The following is a 25,762-nucleotide window of genomic DNA, read 5'->3' as shown; positions in this document are numbered from 1 at the left end:
TTAAGGAGGAAATAATTGGTGGCACTCTACTAATTAGACTTTGCCCTACAGTACAATCATATTTAATACATAACCCACATTTAACATAACCCATCTCTACTGATTAGCATTGAAATATCAAAAAACAAATGGCTGACAACCTAAAATTGCATGTCAGTTACTCCAAACATTCCACTTTTGAATAAATAATCCCCACTCTGACTCGGATTGTGCCCCATTCACGCAAACAATTCCAATTTCCTCTGTCTCACTTCCAATTCCCCGTGACACTTATTGAGAGATTTACATAGGAAAAAGCCAAGTGGGGTGCTGCTCTCTATTGGAATGTGGGGAGAGGTCGGGGTGTGCGCAAGTGTCAGAGCAGACAGATCACCAGCCTGTCAGCGGGAAGCCATTCAGCCTGAGAGGTGTCAAGCATGATAATCCCTATGGGAGAGCAGAGTCTGCAATAGCGACTGCAGATGAGCTTATGTGAAAATACGCCATCACTGTATGCATTTCACAAGTCAGAAATGTAGGTCGAACGATATTGCGTCTTTGTCAAATATGCATGCGTACTGATCCACAGCTCCAACATTATCCTGTTGCTCCCCATTCCTCCTTTCCAGTTTCTTCTTAGCCTTGTCCCAAATTGCAATGTTGTTGCAAAATGTACTGCAGGAGTTATCAGGCCGCATAATGACTTCATTCTTTCGGTTTTCTCTATGAGTCATTGTTTTTGTTGATAGTCTGACCTACGATTCTATCTAATAAATGATTTCAAATGTTTGCAAGCACACTCGCAAACTTGTTTAGCCTCCCGTTGGTTTTTCTCTATTTATTTTAAATGCACAGTCAAGACAAACATTGTAAGCATTGGATAGAAATGTGATCAAATAATATTCACTGTTATTATAATGGCCAGCGGATGAGAGCGAGCTTGCGCCCGATCCGAGCCAACTGGCCCCTGCGGCGCCCTTCTAATGTCAGAGTCAAGCTGGCAGCGGTGATATGACTATCACAGAGAGGCAGAAGGAGGAACAATTGACTTGTCAAGTAAGAGTCACTTGACAACTTCTCATAGATCAATTATGTGGAATTTGCTACCTGTGCCAAAATGGAGGAAACCTGGATTTTGCATTTCATATATGGGCAAGCATACCATTCATTGAACGTTGAGCTCTACGGTAACATCGTTTTATATCCAGCATTTTCCGCTCATATAATTAAATAATGGCACTAGCCACAAATTAGAAAAGAGGTCTTAGCAGAGAGGATATTCTGTTGGTTGTAAAAGAGCAAATGGCCTGTACAAGAGGGGCCTGGAGGCAAAAACATAAATGTGCAGCGTAAACCTGTTTGCAAAAGCACCAGATGAGGAAACAGAGGTCACAGTGGAAGGATAGAGGGTTATGGAAACGAGAGGAAAGGCTCGTTGATAGTCCTAATGTGACGTTATAAAGAAAAGAAAAATCCTGAAGAGATTTATCATCTTTTTTTGAATGCACCTTCATTTTTCTGCACAAATAACTTTTTTTGGGGGGGTATGGAGTGGAAAGGGAGAAAGGGCTAAAGAGAAAAGGTATTAATCCATTTAACGCTTGACATTTCAGACCCACCCATCTTGGTCCCATTTTTACACTCCCAAAACACTTTGAGATTTTTTTTTGCAAGAGCCCAGAAAACACTTAGAGTTATTGAAAAAAGTTACAGGCTACAACCCATTTGGAATATTGCATCGAACATCTTTTATTTGCTCCTTTATATTAATTCAAGAGAAGCTAGTTATTGACCCCAATATCTGATTTACCCCTGCTGGGCCTTATGAGCTCAGTCGAAGTGCAAATCTGTTGCTCTAAAAGACTTGTTTGTGCACATTTTCCAATGACAAATTTTAATTAAAACGATCAATTTGGGGCACCACGTGGAGTTTGCAGCTGCCAATGGCATCCAGCAGTGAAGAAGAGGGAAAGGGTTTATTTTGTGTGGTAGGACAAAGCATTATTTTGGCTTTAGGAATGTCATTTCACACACTTGTGTGAAACTGTGATTGCTCTCAGCTTACCAAATACGGAAAAAAAAAAATTGGGAATGTGAAACAGTACACATTGAGCATTTACTGGAGATCAGATGGAATTAATTAAAAATAACAACCTCGACAACCAGTAAACATATCATAAATATATTTTTGAAAAGTTATTCCAAAGTATCCGCAACACTTCACGAGTCTTCAGCATCAATAGTTTAACGATTTTTCTCGGCGGGAGTTTAAAGAGATCTTATCATCCCACTTATAAGGCAGCAAAGAGAAAGCAGAGGGCGATCATAAATGTTTTTAATGTCCTTCAAAAACCTTATTTAGTAAAGAATCTTCTCGGTACTAAAGCCAACAATCTCCGGTCCCCAGGTAATTACATTCTGCATCTCCTGACTATATATTATCGTTTAATGGGAGGCACTCTTCACTCCTCTTGTTTCCCCAAACGGTAATTAATGGGATGGATGACGCCAAGATAAGGAGGATGAAGAAAAGGTAAAAGGAAAGCAGAATGGAAAACTTCTCTTATCTGATGACCGGCCGAGTGACCTTTGAGTTTCCCTTTCAATCTCCCCACCTCCCGCCCTCGTTGCTCTTTTTTCCAGTGTTCTCTTTGACAAGCTGCCAGATCTAATGTCCTCTGTGAAATGTGCCTTGTCAACTCCCATAAACTCTTATATCTATCAAAGTTACCCTCTTTATCCCCCAAAAACACCCTCCATTACAGAGAATGATTAAAAATGATCGCTAATTATTGGGACAGACGAAACTACGGTGAGTTTTGACAAAACGAATAATGGAATTATTGTTTGCATATTATTACGCAGAATGGTAAAAACAAATCTGACGTAAGGATATTAGCAAGTATTATTGATTGAATAAAATCAAACGCCTGCTGAAAAGGTATAATGCCGGAAAACAAAACAAAAATCAAGGGAAGCAAAAGCTAATTAGCACATAAGATTAGAGGTCTTGTTGTGAGCTCGAAACAGATTTTGGCCATATACGGCCAAAGTAACGTGAAGCTAAAAGGATTGGAGGCATTGCAGAGATGAGAGTGCATGAAAAGATGAGAACAAGTCATCATCTATTCTGGTAAAGTGCACCATTGGACATCAGACAGAAAGTATGATGAGGTACAAACGCTTCCCCGTGCATATCAAACAGATGATTTTGTGATGCCACCGTGGTGTTATCAACTGTAGTGAGATGGTAATACAGGCGGATGAAAAAGTAGGTTGGTGAATTTCTTGGACAATGCATACCAAATGAGATCGACAACATTGTCCTTTATTTTTTTAGCCTGGCATTTCCGACGCTTGCATCAGTTCATCTTGGTGCCAATACGTACATTTTTAAGTATCTTGTATTCATAATACTTTGTCGTCATGTATGAAAAGTAATTTATTTATTTTGCTGAGGAAAGATAAAGTGATCAGTGAATAGGGGAAAAGCAAATGTTGACCCTGGATTAAAAATTGTCGAAACATCAAGGGGGTGGGGGGGTGACAGATTGGTTTTGCTATCCCCTGAGATGTGCCACCAACAGGGTTTGAAATGCCACTTACTGGCTCCGACATCTCACGTTATGACATTTCCGACTCAGACTTGACTCAATAAAATGGTAGCAGAATAATGGATGTAATCCAGTTCCAGTATTTTTTTCAGTCTGAAGGCGTATGAACACATACTGATTCTTGACATCAACCAATTGTTGAATTGAGACTCGCCAATTGATGTAACATTCCTTGAATTTTATGGTTAAGGAAAAAAAAAAAAGAAAATTAGGACAAAAGTATCCAAAGTTTTTGGCTTTCAACATCTGAGTTCCCTGAAAAGTGGCCTTCCATGTCCTCAGCCTGTGGACTACGTCTTCCTGGAACATCTCGGCTAAAAATCACAAGAGCAAATAGCTACAAGAAATAAGCGAGGACAGAGCGTAATGTTGCACGCCTATCAAGTAGCAAAGTAGAGGTACAGAAAATGCGTCAGACACACAGGATAAATCTGAATATGATATTTCAGATTGTACAGCAGTGATGTAATTAATTGTCAATCACTAATAGATGGGGCGATGCATTGTTTATAATGAACTAATGATTATCAATGTCTGTACACAGCCAAGGACACTACAACGATATGTTAACAACCAACAGAGGGTAAAATTATGGCATCTTATTTCTTAGCTAAAAAGGAAAAAAATGGTTACCATAGAAACAGAAGTAAATTGGAAACATTTGGTAAAGGGTCAGTTTAGTGCGTGGGGGGGTGTTGGGGGGGGAGTTACTTGTAAATATTGCAGTAGACTACACAGACTGGTAGAGAGTGAATGTGGTCCAGGTTGAATGTGTTCAGCCATCCAAATATTCTACATCTGTTTATTTTCAGCTGCTGGATTCGTGACACAAGGTTATGTTCCCAAAATGATGTTTAGTGCTGAGTCACTGACTCCATTTTCTTAATGCTCCCTTCCTCTGTTCTGCCTTGCTTCGCCGATGGAAAAAGTGCACATGTTCAAACGGCAGACAAGTATAAATCTTTTTTTCTGACGCCCACACGTGAATTTGAATGTGATTGGTTAATTCTCAACCACAATGCCTGTTGTAAGAGGGTGTGCACACTTCTGCAAAGACAAAAGGAAACATGGATTTTCTTTTTGTTTATATTTTTGTTCTTATTCAGATTGAATCTGAATTTGAATGAACTAATTGACAAATAACATGACAACATCACAAGTGACTTCAGTACGTGATCCCCATTATTTCTCAACGAGATGTCATGTTTATAATTGAAAATATTATCTCACGGATCACAGCTGCTTTTGCTATCATCATAATTACCCCTGCTGTGTCATTTAGATGTTAAATTGGGTGATTGTTAGCCAACATAATACAATTCATCACATTAATAGCATCCTATGGGATTGAATATTATTGAAGATTTTTGATGCACATTCCGTTTCAGCTTGAGCAACAGCGCTGCTGCGCAATGATATTGAATGAGACGTTTATGTCAGGGTTCAAAACCTTTTTTTTATTTTTGCAATTCTCTTTTCAACCTAGAGCCTACTGTCCCAAAGGTTGTCATGAATATGAATGTTGTCTAGTGAAGGCCACTTCCCAATTTTAGATAGCAGATATTTTCCAAGTGGTACGTGCTAAACAAAAATAGATTGGCAGCCTTTGCCAAGGTTTGTACTCTTTTATGATTTCTTTATATTTATTTGTGGGTGGAGTGACCTTCAGTAATTTCTTCTTCATTTGGTATGTTGGGATATCATAGAATCCAGTGAAAATAATAAAAATAAAATTAGCAAGTTATTATCATCATCATCAATATTGATTTTAAGAAGGTGTTGAATGTTTGACAAATGTGTTTATCTGAGCATGTTTGCTCGAAGGAAAGCAAATAACTGGAAAGAAAAAAAAAACAAATTAGAAGAGTGAGCACAATTCCCAACACACACATGCAATCACACACACACAAAGACAATCCAGGCTAGATAATGAAGAACTGAGGCCTATCGCTTGGGTGATTAATTATCCATGTCACCAGATTGGAAGATGCACACAAAAAAACTAGTCTATTTTTCTTTTCCATCGCTAAATGCACCTTGAGTGAGGATTCGATTGGAGTAATGAGAGCCATTTGTTGATGGATGATTGCAGGCAAGCATTCTTGAAAAATACAGGTTGAGGATGTACAGTAAATTTCTGCTACATGTCGGTAAACGGTGTGGCACTAAATCAGCAAAGCAAAACAGTAATGACTATAAACGAAATATATATATATATATATATATATATATATATATATATATATATATATATATATATGACGAAAAAAATGTCAGCTGTTGTCATTTTCATTTCAAATTGTTGTTTTCCCAGGTCCCCTGTTAAGTATCTACGCTTGCCCGAATACAAAAGAGAAGATGCGGTACGTATAAAAAAAAAAAGGGGGGTAAATTGAATTCGGCGAGATGCCGACAAGAGTGACCTCTTCATCTATCGATTCCTCTCCTGTCTGAATGGATCAGCGTCGGGGTGTGAGGAGAACATTAATTTGGAAAAGTGTGAAGGCAGCTACTTTTGGAAAAACTTTAGATAGAAGCACATTCGTTCACGTCTTGTTATATAAATTTTTGCAGCCAATTAGCCAAGTTAGTTCCAGATTTTTAAACAGGAAAAAAATCACCAGCATAAAATACTAATAGTAATAAAAATGCAAATATTTCCAATTTTGAATTTTAACACATTTAGACATTCAATATAACAGTACTCACAGTCATATGTTCTTTATCTTCTGCCAAAAGCTATGATGTCAATACTGTGGAGTAATTTTTCTTTCCTTGTATCTCAAGGCACCACTGTAACACAAGCAAATTTGGCTTTTAAATCAAAAGTCAGTGTCAGTTTCGCTTCAAGGCAATCAAATATAAACGTGGACGTGTCACGGTAAAATCTAGCAGCCGGTTTACTTTTTTGTCTGCAGTAGTCAATACAACAACAACTTCTCTCTGTTGTCACCTACTCTAGTTGACAAATTGCTATGAAATGACATTTTACTCCATTGGCGTCAAGGCCTTGGCTTGCTTTCTGACATCTCAACATAAAGACATGAGTAAAGAAAACAGCCTTTTGTAGCTGTTGCATCACAAGTGGTGGTGGTGGACGGGTTTGATTAGCATTCTGAGTGCCGCTAACCCACAGGAGTCCTCGAAAATACGATTTTCAATTTGTGGCATTAAAGTGGTAGTACCTTCATCCTCGCATCAATTCCAGACAGGATGTGTGGAATGTTAATAAGATTATGATTTAAACCCCTGTAGCGATGCACCGCATGGTTCAAACGTTGGATAGGTGGCACGCTGAAATGTTAAATTGTGCCGCCAAGTGATTTTGCGGTTGGGATTTTTAGCATTGTTATTGATTGAAGTACATTAAAAAGGTGGTATGTAGTGTATACTTTATTTATTTTCCATCATTTTTATTTTTCATGTATTTTTATTTTAATTTTTTTATATTTTTTTATTCATTGTATTGTTATTATTATCCTTTATTACATTTGTGAATTTGTTGGAATGGTGTTTTTTTTTTAAAGTCCCATAAAGTCAGCAGAAGGAGACCAAAATTAAACTACGAGAGATAAAAATAAAAAGGATTGTTCTGTGAAGTGCAGATCAGGTTTTCGTTATATAAATAAAGCAGCAAGTGGTTGGATTGGGAATCTTCAAGTATGTCAGGAATAAAGCGAGGGAGAAAGAATGAACAAATCTGTGATGCAAATGTAAGAAAAAAAAAAATCTATTTATAGAATTTGCAGTATGTGATAGGTTCACAAGAGTTCCCGTTTGTCTTTAGCTTTAATAACTCTTCATCTAATAAAAAAACCAACTTCAATGTTTTATTGAGGTCAGACTTGAGCTGTGACAATGGCAGCTGTCATCACTCAATTGTGTGTGATAATCAGTTACAGAACTGTGTGCAAAGGCAGCTGCATCGTACTGCTTCACTTAATTCTAATTTACAATTTGATATGAAGAGCAAAGAAAACAATCAAAAAAGATCACAATGCTGACAAAGAGCACTCAAAGAAATCAAACTTGCTGATATCCCGTCCATACTTTCATGTCATGAGTTTGGCATGGTAAAAAACGGAATTGCCGAGTCTCAAAAAGCACAGCAGAGTGGCGGCATTGTTATTGACAATATATCGCTCAGCCCTCAAGCGTTTGCCCTGCGAGGGAATTCAGTTTGCATATATTATGTCAATGAAATACAGCATCACAGCAGGTGATATTACCTTGCCCGGCCATGTGTCTCTCCCTTAAGGCCTGCTAAATGCACTGAGTAGTCGTCAGGGGACCCATTTATAGCTGTCCGTTCCATTCGCGTGAATTACATCCCACATAATTTCCATCTTTGTTCATGCACGGCGCTGCCAAGAGCCCGTGTGGTTGACACTGGGATAAATCAGAGCAGTCCGCCATTTGAATTAAGGTTCCCCGAGTTACAAGCTATCATTGGAGTGAGTCATGTCGTCAAGTATGGAAGGCAATGGGCATTCGCGAGAAACCGTGCCAAGAAGGGATAGAGAGGAAGTCGCACAAAGGATGTTTATTATACTAGCCAATTTATGACTTAGCATGTTTGCATCAATCAAGAAGAAAACCGATGCCCTTCAACGAGAGGGGGGGGGGTGGTAGGGGGAGACACGGCGCATGGCCTCACAGCTTGCCAAGATAAAAAGCCGTGGAGCAAATGTTTACACTCTATTCGCATTACAATCAGTGTTTCACTCGTGTTTCGTAGCTATGACGAAGGGACGAGACACATTTTTCCAAAGCTTAATTATTGAACAACATCTGTCTCCAAAATCTCCTTACGTTCCATTCTCCTAGCTTTATCTGTCATCCTGTTGATTTCACCAGACACAAAAGCAAGCAAAACAAACAAAGCTCTCCACTCCAGGCTGAAAACAACATATCACAAAGTGACAACAGAGCTACCCAATTTACTTTGACACAAACTAGACTACCATGCAACCGTTGTATTAAACCTTCAACAGCTGAAAACTCCCAAGGCCAAACCACCACGAAAATATCTCTACTATACTTTTTCTTAAACAATCTAGCTGCTTGATGAGTAATCATATTTGAATCATCGGGACTGAACAGATTGAGATGACAATGTAAACTTTTGGTGGAGATTTTTGCAATTAGGTATGAATCCTGAATAAAAACCCAAAGGCCATATATATTGTATTATACTGTTTCTCTGGAAAAAAACTAAATATATATACTGTGTGTATATTTTTTGTCCTCCAGGCTTGTCTGTGTCTTCATCACTCTGCCTTGTACGCTGCTGATGGCCTCGGAGGCAACACACACTTCTGTGTGAATGCATCACTACCACTTGTCAGGGCAGTTGGGAAAGATTTTGAAGCCAATACGACACGACATATTGCTGGAGGACATGTGAAACCTCAGGCCTAAACTTGAGCCTCACTGGCATTAGAAACCGAGTCTGGACAATTGGACACAACCGCAGGAGACGGTTTGAGTCTAATCTGCAATATATTGCCACAAAATATTCCTTCACCTGTTTTGGCTCTCATATGAATTTAAGTGACATTCCATTGTTAATACAGAGGGTTGAGTTCAACAACGAGAAAATCAATCGGAATGTCTCAACGGCATCCAAACAATTCTTGAAAAAATTAAATGATTCGATGTATGCCTTATGGTCTGAAAAATACAGTAGGTCCATGAAGACAATGAGGGAATTTGGTGTGGCTGAACATCTCTGGTCCTGACCTCAACCTGACCTGCTAGAACACCTCTGGGATGAATTACAGTGGAGACTGAAAGCACATCGGTGTGACCTCACAAAGGGTCAAAAATTCCATTAAACAGACACCTAACCCTTGTGGGAAAGTCTTTCCCAGAAAAGTGAAGCTAAAGGGTGGACCACCGTCCAATTGGACTCGATGAATTATGAGGCAGTCAAGTTGAATGTTTCTGTTGGGAATTGTAGCTTATCTAAGTTTGTTTATATTGATTGCTATTAATAACCAGTTGATCAATTTTTACTGTATTTTTCTCTCTGTTTATTTTGGTCCATTTGATGTCAATGATGTAATTCCGAATAACACACTAATTCAATGTAAACTAAATTGTGACAGATTTGTTTCAAATGGGGCATAAATACAATATAATAAATAAACCAACGCAATAGTTCAATCCAAAAATGAAATTTATAAACAGCCAGAGTCTACATTAAATTTCAGCTCCAAAGTAAATTTGATTTTATACTAGCATTTTTACGATCTCTTATATTTTTTTATGGTGACGACAACGGTGAAGCTTGCCGAGATGAATTGGATTCATTACGAAAATATAAACTACGTGGCACTTTTCCCATATATTTATATTATTCCAGGATACGACATCGAGCATATATTTACGATGACATTTTGCAAAAATGGTCTCTTTAATCAGAGAAAAAAACAATTGGCTGTATTTGTAATCTCATTTTAGTTCCTCGCTAGCAATGATTGAATCTAACAATCATAACTAACATAACAGTCATTCAGTAATTTACAATTCTGGCCATGTGTTGCCTGGTGAGTCACAAGCGACACAATGTTGAATTTTACAAAAAGCCAGAAGCACAGACAATTGTTCTCATTAATTTTAAATGACTATGACTAAATCCAAGATGGTCTCCTGCAAAACTGCACGTTGCATAAAAGGATCTCATCGATAGCCCGGCGTGCAGTGTTTTCCAATTAGCTAATCGACTTTGGGTGGTAAGCAACAAGGAAAGCTGTTCATATTCAATTAATTGTTTACGCATAAAAAATGAGTACAGTTTGGGTCTAACAAGGAGAGGCAGAACTTGACTGCTGAGCAAGAAAGAAGATAGAATTATTGAAATCATTCATAACAAAATAAAAACCAAGCCATTGAATGAGGTGATCTGTGATAAATACCAAATGCAAAATCTGCTTGAACCTTTCAACTAATATCCCAACCAGTGAGCGAATACTTGAGTATTTGCAAGCATACTTGTACTGCCAAAACATTCACCTACTACCGTAATTTTCGGACTATAAGCCGCACCAGACTATAAACCGCACCAGCTAAAACTCGCGATTCAGGGTTCAAAATATGCAAAAATAAGTTGCGGCTAATATTCCAAAATTTACGGGAACTAATTCATTTACGTTCTCTATTAATGCTCGGATAACTTCCGTGGGTGTCTGAGGAAGAGTAAACGTGAATCTTCCTTGCTTCGTCCCAGTGCAGATGGTATAGCTGGTCTAAAAAAAAAAAAAGTGTTGTTAGTGTTGCAAGGGAGCAATGGCCGCAGCAAGTGGACAATCACCGCACCGAGAGATAATTTCACACTCGCTGCTCTGATAAGTGTCTGGACTGCTGCTGGAAGCAAAACTGGCAGAGTGGCCCTGCAAAGAAATCTTCGCACTTCAAGCCTCAACAGAATTAAGAAAACTGTGCAGGCAGTAAAGCCAGCGTACATTTGGTGTCATTAATATGAAGTTTTTGTTTTTGTTATCAGTCATTCCCTTCACAAATCACCTCTCACTTGTGTTATAATTGAATTTTCAAGCATCAGAGTAGATCTTGAGCTTTTAATTGTTTTTTTATTCAACAGCAAATAAATTGGACGTATTCATCAAACGTTTTTGTTCGAACACTAATATCATTTTGCATTCAAAAAATATGTTTCAGGGCTGAAAATGTAAAAGCACATATCCAATGTTTCTACTCCACAAATCAGAGGTCAGACTACATCTGCAGCATCTGCCATTGCATTGAAAATTTCAGAACATAAGGTACCACAAAAATATAAACACACTCAAGTATGCGCTCACACAGCAGGAAGCAAACCAAATGTACAACTTGCAATTACTGCATACCGCATAATGTTTCCAGCCTTTAACCACCAACTGCCCCAATATCTAAGACAATATCTTTCCTGGTTTCTTCCTTTATGCTTTGCAATATCGGACTTCGCATGAGGTAAACTGTGTCATTAAAAAGCAATCAATGAATATTTCCAGCATACGTGCCATCCAAACAGGCACAATGGAGCCAACTCTGAAGGTGTAAAGACTTCCTTTGACTGACAGGAATAAAAATACACGAATTACCATAAAAAAAAAAAATAATACTAACCAGTGACAGTTGTTAATCGCTAAAGTAAAACATGTTGACAGGTCGTTCCCTTAATCCATAAATGTGTTTTACAAGATAGGGTGGAGTTATTACTAAGCCTCAAAGTTATTACGCAATCACACTCCTATTTTGTATCTCTTTTTAGGACAATGTTGCTATTAAGGTGAGTGAGTGGCACACGTTAGTTAACTTCCACATAATGCACTGCAGATGTTAGCCATTAGCCTCGGAATGATGATAACCTTCACTCTCGCTTTCATTCCTGCTCACACATTAGGGGAGATTCCGGTAGTATAGTGGTGCTTGGTACATCGGGCTTTGGCTAAAATTAGTCTTAATAACCACCTCGGAGTAGGTGATGGATACGGTACGTGCTACCTAGTAATCATTTGGCTTTTTTTTTTTTTTTTTTTTTTTTTCTCAAAACCTAATTGTAGCATGACGACTATACACAACAGGTACATGTGTCTATTTTTGGATTTGCCATAGGAGCTGATGTCTTTGAAATACCACTTCCACCTTTTTGTTGTGTTTACAATCAGGCCTGCGTTTTGTGCATCAAAGTGAATGGAATGGAGTCCTAATGGCTAAATGCAGATATAATCTCTATTAAAAAGGCTTTGGATTGCGGGATCATAATATTGTTGCAGAATTCAAACACTCAAGAAATCAACATGTTACTTTTGTAGGACTCAAGTTACAGAAGTGGGGGGCAAACTGATTTTCATTCCCCTCGTGCCACACGTTTACATGTACATAATCCGTTTGAAGGAATATGTATGCATCACATCTCAATAACTAGACTACAAAGGGTTTCTTAGATTCACAAAAACAAGACATGTTCCCAAGTTGAGATGTTTTATTTTGTTCCCACTCCTGTTTTCCATTTTTTTCCTCATTATTATTATTATTTAGTTATCATTATTATTATTATTTGTGAGATAATTATATATGCTTCTACTGTAAAAAAGGAAAGCAAGGAATTTGATGCCGTGTAAATCAAATTTGCAAACATATATTTGGGTCTCGGCGGCTTTCAACGCTCGGGTACGCATAAACAAGTGTTGCAGTCGGAACCAGCGGAAAGGAAATAAGCCGTGTTGAGCTTTGAAAAGCACACGGTGGGGTCTACAATCTAACTGCAAACGCACATTTTTCCCCTCTGGTGCCAAAACAAAACAATAAAAATGGAAAAATTCAACTGCTAGAATACATTTGCTTCATTTAAAATTGCATGTCTTTAACCGCATCACTCTAGTGGTCGGTATTTCACCCATTCAGCTGTAGTCAAACACGATACTCTCATCATAAACTCCCATAAACCTTTCCTGGCACTTTTGTCAGGACACATTAAGATGCTAAAGATAATCATCCGCAAGCTCTATAAAAAAAAAAAAAACTCCAGTATTAAGAAAACAGTCAACAGACCAAGCACGCTTCTGCCTGCAAACTTAGCACAAGAGCAAATCTAAGGGGAGTGCTCAAGAGACAATTGTGAACACTAATGAGTTACGCAATCAAAGCAGTCAAGGGAATGCTCATTATTGCAATTTTTGGGGCTTTGTTTGTTTGGCTCATTTTTGGGTCTGTTTCTCTCTGTGGAATACGGTTATCCTGTTCGAGAGCTCCTCGTGGCTTGCTGATATTGCAATTCCCTCTATTTGATGTGGGGTACCTCTCCACAGTGCCAAGACAGTCACGGCAGGATATCAAAGAGGGCTCAGATGTGTGTGTGTGTGTGTGGGGGGGGGGGGGGGGGGGGCCCTTAGGTTCTCAGTGTGATGAAACGTAAAGATGCCCCCAAAGTTGAATTTGATCGTATATATCCTTATTTACTTTTTACAGCTACAGGATCAAATATTAATATGGTCAGTAAAAGAAAAAAAAAAGTTGGCATTTGTTACAGTAAAACAGGTATCATATTGAATTTCTTTCACGGATTAATTTGTCATTTTTCACTCAAGTATGTTAAAATAAAATCCTGCCAGTCTTTATACACCCTGGTGTATGCATGTGTTGCTGTGATCATACTGACCTAGAAAATCACAGTGAGATCGGGGAGTCTCCATGCAGGGAAAGGAGGGGGGGGGGGGGGGGGAATCTGAGCTTCACTGAGCCAGCCTGCAGTCTCACGCCGTCAAGAGCATTGTGCCGGCCAGACCGAAGTGGAGCCTGTGAAACCGTAGGGAGGATCGGCATCAATCAAAAGTTCACCAGACCTTCGGGGAATTTTATTTTGGAATAATTTGGAAACAGCTCGCGTCACACTTGTGTTCCGCATCAAGGACAGTTGCTTCTGAGCACCAAATGAGGCACAATCCAAAATTGGCTTTCACTTTGATACAAGATGCAAAAAAAAAATTAAAAAATGCTCTGTTCAAGCTGTTTCCAAAAGTCTTTGTGGATTTTCGAGTGTAGTAGATCAAGTGAGACAAAGCATCACTTATTTCTAGCTTTTAACATAATTTATTCTTTATCGTCTGTTATCTGCCAAGCACTGGTGGCACCTGCGAACCTCTAAGTGGTCCAATTGTTAAAACAGTGTCAGTGTGATGACACGTCGGATCGACAGCAAGTGAAGACATTTCATTTCAGATGAATGAATGAATAACTCCTTTATAGATTGTATGCGGTAGTAGTCACGATGACACCGCCACTCAGTTTGACATGCAGTATGGTGGAAAATGAGGAATCAAGCGATAACATCTGTGATGTATCATGGCAACAGAGACAGACGGTGGGGAAGGGCTGTCATTTCAAGGCACACACTAGATTAGTAACAAACATTAAGCAGCATCCATGAAGCTAGGTACAAATATATTACAGTGAAAAATTAGCTTTTATTTTATTTTTTTTAAAGTCAAGAGGGTTGAAAAAAAAAAAAAAAAGAAGCATTATCCATAGACATGCCCCCGCCCGTGCCATATAGAAAAGGAGAGCTCAGGTGGGGTTTTTGTGTTTGAAGGATCATTCAAACAGACATGGTAATCACAGTGAATGTCAACATCAAACCTGACGTCTCCCGGACTCACCCACTTGTAATAATGTCAAGTGCTTTGCGTGTTTGGACCGTGTAGAGAGTGACAGTAAATCTAGACGAGATGTGCATCTGAAGACACGGACATAAAGATTTATTTATTTTTTGCTCAAGAATGTAATAGCTTTAAAAAAAATATTTGTGAATGTGTCATGTGATGTTTTCAGATCATCTCTGAGAGGAGATTACATTAAATAGCCAGTCAAATATTAACCAGCCTTGCTATATCTTGGCTCGACTCGGATCAAACGGACCACCCGACACAAGCTTTATCCATTTGATTAGCATCATCTCCTCTTCACAAACAGGCTTGGCATTCCGCTAATGTTTGCTATGAGGGGGTGAGTTGACATATTTACAATCCAACTCAGCTACGCCAAGCCAACAGAAATTGAAGACAACAAAAACCCAATATACACAAAAAACAGATTGGAAACTCAAAAGTTGAACATAATCATTTTTGGGTAGACTGGTTTGACCTTTTTCTTTTTTAAACAATAGAAGGAACAGGTTCCAAACAAAAATGTCGCTATTTTGTTCGCTGTTAGTTAATTTGGCCTGTGATGGCGGTTAGAAATAAAGCAGCTATGCAAGCTATTCATCTTTAATGCAGTCAAATTCCATAGTGATGCTACAAAACATTCACATGCAAACTTCCATTTATGGGTTTTGTTGTATTTAATTGTCTGGAGGATCTGTAACCTTTGCATACTTGCACTGGGGATGTGACATAAATGCCCACTAAATATGCTGAAGGCATTAATTACTTACAGCAAGCGCCACACTTGGGTTCACGTCGTGCTCAAGTAGCTCGAGATTCAGAGAAGACTGTGCCTGTTGAAGTAGAAGAGAAAAAAAAAAAAGTTGAAGATTACATTGTCATTGTGAGATTTTTTTTTTATATAATTGTGTGGCTCCAATTGTAAATGTTACAAAATACTGTCCTTTTGAAGATATAAAATAAAATGTGTGCTACCAAGGAAAATGATTTAAAATGTACCTAACGAGTTAGTTTCTTGGCTTTATGTAATGTTAAGCAATAGGAATTATTGAGGTCTGAAATGCCGGTCACAAAAATCTTCAACTCTGTCTCATGGCTTCGTCAAGTTCTGCCCTATCACCTAAGAAAATTCCTTACAACAGCAGCTTCTCCGATGTGGCACATATACTTAATTCCCGAGCACTCCGGGAAGCATCAGACTATCGCCAAGGTGTCCTCCATCCTCAGCCTGGGGCAATTTATAGCAAGACAACCTTAGCCGAATTGGAGCACTTACAGCTCAAGTGTCAGCCGTGGCTAACAGCTGCACACGCAGTTAGCCAAGGTAAGCAAATTATGTCCAAGACGCACCAGATGTGACACTAATGGAACTACAAAACATTAGTTGTGTAGGGCACGCGTGCAACACAAGCAAAGTAATGCGAGGAGGACCGCAGCGAACAAAGAGCAAAAGAGGCACACACCCACGAGGTCGTAAAAAGTAGGTGGCAGAATGATAAATGATCACAATGAAAGCAGAAATGGTTAAACGACAAGATAATGAAGATGAGTGACGTCGAAAGCGCTTGGAAAAAGTTAAAGAACGTGAAAGTCAAAGCACAAAAGTGTCAAATGTAATGAAAGTGACAATGGAAGGGAGGGGGGGGGGTCTATCGAAAAGGGAGGGAGAGATGTAATGTCCGTCGTCTGGGCTGCAATGAGCCTGCAGCGGGGCCGCCCGGTATCCCTGACAGAGTCTTATCTCATCTTCACCCTAGAATAAAACCTATTTTCCAGCCCCAAGACAATAAAGCACAAGGTTAAAGGATCTCCCATTTACGACAGACTATTTGGAGAATGGTTTGGACTTAAAAATGCATAACACCATCCTGGTAGGTGGGGAGTCAGGCTGGGCAGCGTTCAAGAGTGGGTGGAGTCAGAACAGGTAACAGATAAGCTATACCAGGGGTGTCAAACTCTTTTTTCTCACTGGCCGCAGCATAACAGGATGAGAGGGGCAGGAGCAGAAGAGCTGAACTGTCCAAGGTGCTGCTCACTGCCAGGCGTGGTTGGGAGCAATGTGAGATGGAGCACAACGCTGTCCGTGGTGCTGATGGCGCAATTTAGCTGCATTTGAATCCACTTTAGAATAATGGGTGGGTGGTATGGGGGTCTCTCAACCCAAAGGCTACGAGTTTGATCCTGAGCACGTAATTTGATGGTAGAAACATGCAATAAAAGCGACAGCCCATTTTGAATATATTATACTTTCCATGTCCGAGCTTCTCACTGTAGCTTTGAGCTCTTTCATTCAACATGCAACATTCTGTCATGAATGATTTTCATCTCACATTTTGTTCCGAAAATAGCCAGAAGCTGCTTTGAGATAAAAGGCTGAAAAAAAAAAAAAACACACTATTCACTGGCCATTAGGTACCAACAAACTAGGTGCTGCAACGACATTGTTTTTTTTTTTTAGCGAATATTACAAACGTCTACCACCACAACACCAACAACTGATAAAATGTCAGGATTTCTGGAAGAAAAAAAATCACAACTATTCTCCCAAGCACAGAAAACAGTACTTTTTATTATTACTTGTTTCACATTCGCCCTAGCTCATATTTAAGTATCATCTACAGACGTGTTCAGCGACCTCAACCTGCCCGGCGCAGACGATCGATATGAACTTTGCTGATATGCTTGATAAAGGGCCTCCAGTTTGTGCAATAAATCTGATGCTAGGCCAAGATAGGAGCTCTCTCGGTCATTAACTGTATCTGTAGAATTAGACAAACATCTCGCTGTCCCGGAAGACTACAGAGGACTGAACAAAATACTTGAAACCACCTTGTCAAAAGAAAAATCTAAACCAAATCTTGAACGTAAGAAGACAGTCCACCATGTTTAGGAACTAAAGTCGTTTTCTTGGTTATTTCATGTTGTGTGAAAGCTTCAATCTCTCGTTATTCGCTCCAGCAATATTCTTTTACTGACACTTTAGTGCACATATGGTGACTTGCTGAGTCATTTTGAGGCAAACACAATCACAGCTGGGTTATAAAAGATGACTGCAAAATGGGCGACTAAAAAGATACAAGGGAAGAATGTGGAAGCAGGCAACTGAGTTTTATAGGTTCGGAATTTTTGCAAAGGCTAAGTGCAAAAAAAAAAAAAAAAGTCTAACAGTTTGCAACCAACCAAAATAAACTGAAATTAAAGATGCAATTTTTCCCTTTGTCAAATTACATCTGCGTTAAGATCGAGGAGCGCAGCGTGAGGCCGGGCATTTATAACTGCTGTCGAAAAGCTGACATTATGAGTCAAAATCCATTTATATCATGTTAGCATCCCAAAAAAAGTTTGTTGATAAGCCTCATGTTCAAATACGTGAATATTTCAAGCTTCAAGCCTTTGTGAGCTTTTCTATGGACACACAAAGCAGAACTGTAGAGGCTGTAAATTTGTTTTCGTGGCTTACATGGGGGAAAAAAAACCAAGTAAATATTTTGAACACAAAACAGGAGTCCGCTGAGGTTTAAACTTGGCATGACTGAATGGAACATGTTCCAAATAGCAAAGTAATTATTCACAAAAATGTCCTCCCTTGCTGAGTAACAAGCCACAAAAGCATTATCCATCACATAGCTCCAATTAAAGTCCCGTTAAACCTATTTAGAGGATAACCTTAGTTTATTCTAACTTTTTTTTCCTTCTGAATAACAAAGCATAATGTTAAAATATCTCAGCTCGTTTACCTGTTTCTTTCTCCAGCAGTCTACAGCATCTCATCGATTCATATATGTGAATTTGTAAACAAGGACAGATATAGGTTTATATTGCCTTTATATTTGCATGCGGTTAGCATCAGCAAAACACGCAGTAGTCACAGTCTCATGAATATTAATGAGGTATGGTGACATAATCTTGCGATGAGCTATTTTAACTTTTAAAAAAACACTCAATGCTCTCTGCTAAGCTTTGTATCATATTTTTTTTTATATATGAAATATATTGTACTTGTTGCAAAGATTTTTTTTATAGCGCCTGATTTTTACTGCTTTTAATACTCACTACAGAAAAATTTTATGATGCCTCATTCTTAATATTAGGCGGTGTCCTGGCCTAGCTATTTTGATCAAGGGCGTTATGTTTAAAATTTATTTACAACCGTATTATCAAAAGAGAGAATGTAACTATATTTTCTTTTAAGTCATGACCGAGTCCATTGTTAACCAAAATATAAAAAATATACAGCTGTGTGCAAATAGATCTTGTGAATATATTCAAAGAGCTAGCGAGTGCGGTTTTTCATATTACAGATGATCCAGCTGCTTATGCAGAACATCTTTTATTTACTTATTTATTTATTTTTAAGGTCTGGACATATCTTCTCCTTCTTGTGGTCGACAGTATAATAGCCAAGAATGGAACATTAGCAGCTCCTAGAGGCAATAGATTGGAATAACTTTCTGCAGATGAATTTTGCCATATAAAAAAAAAAAATGCAGCAATTACACAATAATGTGACAAATCTTGCTTTGTGACTATAGTCCAGACTTCGATGCAATTTAAACCATCTCAAATGAAACCCTCGTTCCCATTTCTGTTTTATCTTACAATAACTTGCTATTTTATGAGTTTATCTCCTATTTACTTGCATGTACTTTAAAATGTTTGATGTCATTTACTTTTTTTGTGGAACTTTTCCAAAGGGTGTGTCTCCAATTCAACTGACACGGCAAAGGAACGAAAACAAAACTATGCAAGGAAGGGTGGCACAAGGCATTGACTCAGTTTACATGCAATTTGCATGCTTCTATTTACCTTCCGTTTCTGTATGCAAATAAAGAATTGTGAACAAAATGATGATGTTCTTTTGAAAGTTTTAACAAATTTCAATGCAAGTTTAAGTTCAACTCCTAATTTTATTATATGTTATAAAAGTCGTATGCCTTTGAGTAAAGATGTTATTACTTCCCAGGGCTAAACTGAACAACCTTAGTTTACGATAAGAAACTGTGTTGTGTACTTTCCGCAGTGGCATTTACAGTCAAATGCATTTTTATTTTTTCACATTTCTTTTCCAGCGGTATTGTGCTTAACAAAATGGCTGTGTAAAAAGCTTTATTACCGAAATAAAAATGGTATAATGTTGTCAAACACAGCAAGTTAGACCAAAATAATGACTCTAATTATTTCCTCTGTTAAGATTGTGTGGCATTTTGTTCCTGGGCCTAAATTTCATACAATTCAATAAATCACTCCCACAATAGCCCACAAAGCAGCACATTATTTTTGTGAGTGATTTGTAGTTGAACAATGCTTTGTGTCAAAAACACAAAAATATGTTTTCATCATTATGAAACCAAGTGTGTTTCAAGTATGAGGTAAAAGTGAAAGGCAATGCTGTTGTGGTTTTGATTCTTCCTAGTTTGTCACAAAAAATTAGGGTTTAAAAAAAAAAAAAAAAAACAGGAGCTTTTTTTTTGTTTACACTTTCACCTTATCTATGTTAACCCTCGTGTACTAATTATACTGTACTTACAAAAACATATGATTAAAGAAAAAGTTGCTTTTGAGGTTTAAGCTCCACCCATGAAATCATCAGGAAGCATGAGTCAAGTTATTTATGTTGCCATTGTCAAGGACATTTCATTTGCAAAGCCTCTCCTTCAACAAAGGTAAGTTGTCTGTCGACACTAATTGTAAACCTTTAGAGATTCTTGATGCTACCAAAATTTTACAATGTCTCTCTATTGTGTGTTTAATCCGTTAAAATACTTTAAGCCATATTTAGCATAAACTGTTATGAACATACAAAGTTTAAGATTCAGGTAGGGCTCTTTTTTTATTCTCTATTTATTATACATAATAAATCATTTTTTTGTGGCGAAAAACTGCAATGGGGAGAATTCTAGTGAATATAAAAATATATATATATATATACATGTTAAATACTAAAGGGGGAATTCTGTACATTTCATAGTTATTATTCAAACGTTTTGACCCAAATTATACTTTGTGGTTGCTTGTTTCTTGAAATAATCCACTTCTCATATTATTATGAGAAGTTTCATTTTATTCAGAAACCAAAAGACCACACCTTGCTATCCTTGTGTGTTGAATTACAGATAGATACTACCTTGGTGATGAAAAAAAAAAAAACTTGCTCGACCTGTATGGCAGGTCACTAAGCAATCAATGCGGCGTCTGGGGTTGTTTTATGTAATAGTAGCTTTTAAAAATGTAAATGTGCCTCCTCGGGTGTTTGTGCTGCAGAATGAATTTATGTATTAAAAAAATCAAAAGTCTCACATGATTAAAAGTCCCCAAATCAGCAGCATATACTCGAACATCATTTTTTTTTTTAAATCACCCCATGACTATTTTTACTTTCTAATTCAGCCAAAGCAATTTTTGAAGTTGAATATATCACACGGAAGAAGAAAAGCAAATGCAAATCAAATGCAAATGCAAATCCAGTGCAGTTCAACATAACAAAATTTGTTTAGCTCACGCTTTACTCCTTCGACATCAACATTGAAATGTGACTCGACTGAATCAGTTGATTAATCCAAATGTTTCCAAAAAAATTGCGGTCTTTATTTAAAAAAAGGGTGGAAAAAGATGCATTTTAATTTCCTACTTTCATTTTCAGCACTCAGGTTGATCCCACGAGAACTTCATCACTTGACTTGCTGAGGTAGCGGCCATGAACTGGTCCGCGTTGGAGAGCCTTCTGAGCGGGGTCAACAAATACTCCACAGCCTTCGGCCGCGTCTGGCTCTCCATGGTTTTCGTTTTCCGGGTGTTGGTGTTCGTTGTGGCGGCTCAGCGAGTGTGGGGGGACGAGAGCAAGGACTTCATTTGCAATACGGCCCAGCCCGGTTGCGCCAACGTTTGCTACGACGCCGTCTTCCCAATTTCTCATATCCGCCTGTGGGCCCTGCAGCTCATCTTTGTAACGTGTCCCTCATTGTTGGTGACATGTCACGTCAAATATCGTGAAAAGAAAGACCTGGAGTACAGCACCTCGCATAAGGGAGCTCACAGATATGCCAACCCTGGGAAGAAACGTGGAGGTCTGTGGTGGACCTACTTGGTAAGGACGGGACACTTTAAATGTTTAAGTCCCGATTTTAGTAATAAAGCAGATTTGTTCTTATTTCAAATTAGGTCAGCCTGATTTTTAAGGCAACTTTTGATGCCGGCTTCCTGTACATCCTCCATTACATCTACAACGGCTTCGACATGCCCCGGGTCTCAAAGTGTTCTCTAGAGCCCTGCCCCAACACGGTGGACTGCTACATTTCCCGGCCTACTGAGAAAAAAATCTTCACCCTCTTCATGGTGGTCTCATCTGTCGTTTGCATTTTAATGTGCATCAGTGAGATGGTGTACTTCATCTGCAAGCGCATGCTGAAACACCATCGAAAGAAGAAGATGATGATGAGAAGAGAGTTCGCCAACACTCATGAAATGACACAGTTCTCTGCGCCCAGATCTGAGATCAGGTCCAGAGATTCCTTTCGAGTGGATCCCACCATCTCTCTCCGTAACCTCAATAACCTGATAACTGAGGATGGAGACAAAAAAACTAGAAATGATTCGACGTGCGAGAAGGGCAACATTGACATTATATAAGGAGCGAAGAATCTCTCAAGACTCCATTGACGGCAGCTGTTCCAAAGATACTCATCGATTCACAGATGACTTGTAAATTAACGGAAATTACTTTTTGTCCAAAGGGATCATCTGTGCATGCACTTGAAGGACCCCCACTCCCACCACATCATGCCCTGCACTAGGTTTGAATAGAAATTCACAAATCGTATTCCAAAACTAAGCTTGTCTGAAAGCATACAAGCACGTCATATATCCCAAAAAATATCGAGTAATCGAGTGTATGATACAGGTCAGTTCTCGCTTTTCATTCGTTATTGTTTAGCTGTGGCTACGAGGTCGCTACTTTGTGTACAGTAAAGAAGTTCCAGAAAGATCTAGTTCTGGACATTTTTTATTTGGGGTACAAGGACTCGCCTCCTTTGTGTTGACCATCATAGATAATGCAGTTAACAGCCCTAATGGGTTAATGGGTTTTCACTTGTAGCGCTTTCCCACCTTCAAAGCACTCAAAGCACTTTAACTCTTGTCTCAGAACGTACGGGCTCTGTATGCTGCCCAAGGAAACTTCAGCATAGTCAAAAGGGCTCAGTAGTACTCTTCAAGTCTCATTTTGGCTCAGTCTTGACAATCTCCCTGAAATATAAGTCTGTGTAGACATTATCTTCATCTATACATATCCATATCTTCCCCTTTTTGGTATAATAGTTTAATGGATTTTCGCTCTTTTAATCCAGAATTTTGTTTTGCATCTGTGCATGCAAATGACAAAGAAAATGAAAGTAAAGTTCATGCTAAAGGCACTGTACATAACGTTTTTTGGTTAGTTTTCTTTCATTCGGTTGGGAAAAGGCAGTTCACAACAAATTGTCTTAATAAAAACTGACCAATGGAATAAACTACCAATCTGTCCCACTGAGTCAAATTTGTTTTCCAAGGGCTCATTTTTAGTATTTGTATTTATTTTTTATGTAATATAAATTTGAGCTCTTTCTATGCTGTACTAGATAAATTTACTGTGAACTTTTAAAAATTGTCTTTTCCTTTTAAAAAATATTCATATCATCATCATCATCATCATCATGATCCAAGCAAAAGATACGAGTCAGTTCGAATGACATCATCATGACGCGACTAATATGATTATCCAATCAGAATAGAAAACGATAATGAAATGAACCAATCAGCAGCTCTCGAAGCGAGTAAGTCCCGCCTCTTGCTTAAAGGAAGTTGGAAAAAAAAATGAGTTACTACAACGGAGCGGTATTATATATTTTTATTCTTTTTGTGATGTTTGTGAAACTAAAGTTGTCTCCCCTAGCACGTTTTTACCTCTACGGTTTAAATTTTTTGTTGTGTTCGTATTAGTTTGTTTCAATGAAATGTCAAACGTAGTTAGCATGTTACAGCTACGAGTTGAAATTGTTGACACGTCAGACAAACTATGAACTACGAAAACTTGCGCCCAATAGCCACGTTTTATTGACCGTAAAAGTAGAATAAATGTGAAATTATATTGAGCTTGTTGTCTATTATATGTACAGACTGCACGGTATGTAACTGTTACATTAGTTTCGTAGTGGATACGTTTCATTCATCTAATTTCTAGAAATGACTCCCATGAATTATGTAATGGACTCTTTTAGGGATACCAAGGGGTAAGATACCCAGGGGTAGGACACCCAGCCCCAAATGCCCCCTACAGTGGAGCTGGCGCTCCATATGGATCTGCACCCTCAGCTCCATACGGCGGTGCAGCGGTTCCAGCAGGAGGCTACTATGGGCAAGGACAAGGGGGGCACTACGGAGGCGGGCCGGGGGCTGCAGGTTACGGAGGGCAACCTCATGGAGGTCCTTATCGCAATCCTCCTCCGTCAGGTACTGCTCCTCCTTTGTTCTCTCTTCACATTGCCTGCAGTAAAATGATGGATGTGAAATGAATGCCACACAGGCAGGTTCACTTTGTAGGTCCCAAAAGGATGAGACTGCTGAAGCCTATGATTAAAGACATCAGGGTACAACTTGAAGTGCCACACATCCTTCTTCTTCTTCACACATTCATCTTGGCCCTTATTCTGTCTTTAGGGAACATTCCCCCCGGTGTCAATCCAGAAGCGTACCAGTGGTTCCAAAGCGTCGACACGGACCACAGCGGCTTCATCAACCTGAAGGAGCTGAAACAGGCGCTTGTCAACTCCAACTGGTCCAGTTTTAATGATGAGACTTGCCTCATGATGATCAGTGAGACCTCCACACACACTCCCATCATGACCCACATGAAAATACACCTTTATTTAAAATATACTTGAATTGCCTTAGACATGTTTGACAAGACAAAGTCAAGTCGGATGGACATTTTCGGCTTCTCTGCGCTGTGGGACTTCATGCAAAAGTGGAGAGCGCTCTTTCAGCAATATGACAGGGACCGCTCAGGATCCATCAGTGGTACAGAGCTCCACCAAGGTAACCCCTCTTGAGACCTCCAAGCAGGTCCATTGCCCCCAATAAATTTATCTCATGCCTCTTCTATCCCCTTAGCCCTGTCACAGATGGGCTACAACCTGAGCCCACAGTTTTCTGAGTCGTTGGTGCGGCGCTTCAGCGCGCATCCCGCACGCCCTGGCATACAGTTGGATCGCTTCATCCAGGTGTGTACCCAACTGCAGAGCATGACACATGTCTTCAGGGAGAAAGACACCACCATGACGGGCAACATCCGACTCAACTATGAGGACTTCCTCTCGGGGGCCATCACCAGGCTCATGTGAATGGAATACCACCAGATGGCGGTTTGTATTTGACATACCATATCCGGCGACTTTTTGTTGGAACAACATGAAAGCTAACCTAGAGAGGACAGCGTGATGTTCAGTAACAACTTTTGAAAAACGAATAATAGATTGAATAGATGACAGGAATTCATTGCATCATCACCACAGATGCCTATCTGTTTACTACTTGTGGTACCGCTTTGTTTTAACAAAATCTATCAAGATGTTTATTAACCCTCAAAGCCACATATATTTGATAAATACTAACAACTATCTTTCCCCTCTCATGCTATCAACTAAACTATGCAGTATTTTAGATGAGTAAAAAGGTTTATATATATATATATATATATATATATATATATATATATATATATTTGTATTTTTAGGGTGCCCTCAGAACCCACGCATATGTTTGCACCTTGATACCACTACTTAGCTACAATTGTAAAAAAAAAAAACACATGTAGATTGAAACAAAACAAGTTTATTCCATTTGCACTTATTTTACATTCCATTGAGGTTTGTACTGTTATTAAATGCCAACATATTTTGCTTTTGTTGCCAAATATTGATGCTTCCATTCCTTTTTTTTTTAATGGTATTGTTATGCGATTTTCCTTATTTT

The 25,762-nt window shown here is 38.8% G+C and overlaps 3 protein-coding genes across 3 annotated transcripts in view; 2 read left to right on the top strand and 1 right to left on the bottom strand.

Annotated features, from left to right (window-relative positions):
• csmd2 (CUB and Sushi multiple domains 2) overlaps positions 1–25,762 on the bottom strand; it is a 148,983-nt gene that overhangs the window by 122,445 nt on the left and 776 nt on the right. Inside the window, exons 2-4 of the mRNA XM_085900693.1 lie at positions 15,529–15,591; positions 13,756–13,892; positions 6,303–6,386 (exon numbers count right to left, since the gene is read on the bottom strand). The gene's annotated coding sequence lies outside the window, so the exon portion shown is untranslated. The remainder of the gene's footprint in view (positions 1–6,302; positions 6,387–13,755; positions 13,893–15,528; positions 15,592–25,762) is intronic.
• Positions 20,365–23,313, top strand: gjb9b (gap junction protein beta 9b). Its single transcript, XM_085900684.1, has 3 exons — positions 20,365–20,421; positions 21,399–21,842; positions 21,917–23,313. Exons 2-3 carry the CDS (start codon positions 21,453–21,455, stop codon positions 22,382–22,384), a joined length of 858 nt encoding a protein of 285 aa, XP_085756810.1. The 5' UTR covers positions 20,365–20,421; positions 21,399–21,452; the 3' UTR covers positions 22,385–23,313.
• pef1 (penta-EF-hand domain containing 1) lies at positions 23,554–25,705 on the top strand. The gene is made up of 5 exons (XM_085900685.1): positions 23,554–23,626; positions 24,010–24,241; positions 24,449–24,604; positions 24,683–24,826; positions 24,902–25,705. Exons 1-5 carry the CDS (start codon positions 23,606–23,608, stop codon positions 25,129–25,131), a joined length of 783 nt encoding a protein of 260 aa, XP_085756811.1. The 5' UTR covers positions 23,554–23,605; the 3' UTR covers positions 25,132–25,705.

The sequence above is a fragment of the Syngnathus leptorhynchus genome, chromosome 20 (genome assembly GCF_054491065.1).
Source record: "Syngnathus leptorhynchus isolate UIUO chromosome 20, UIUO_Slep, whole genome shotgun sequence".
NCBI lineage: Eukaryota > Metazoa > Chordata > Actinopteri > Syngnathiformes > Syngnathidae > Syngnathus > Syngnathus leptorhynchus.
The sequence above is the reverse complement of the archived record's forward strand: the minus strand, read 5'-3'. Positions and strand labels throughout refer to the sequence as shown.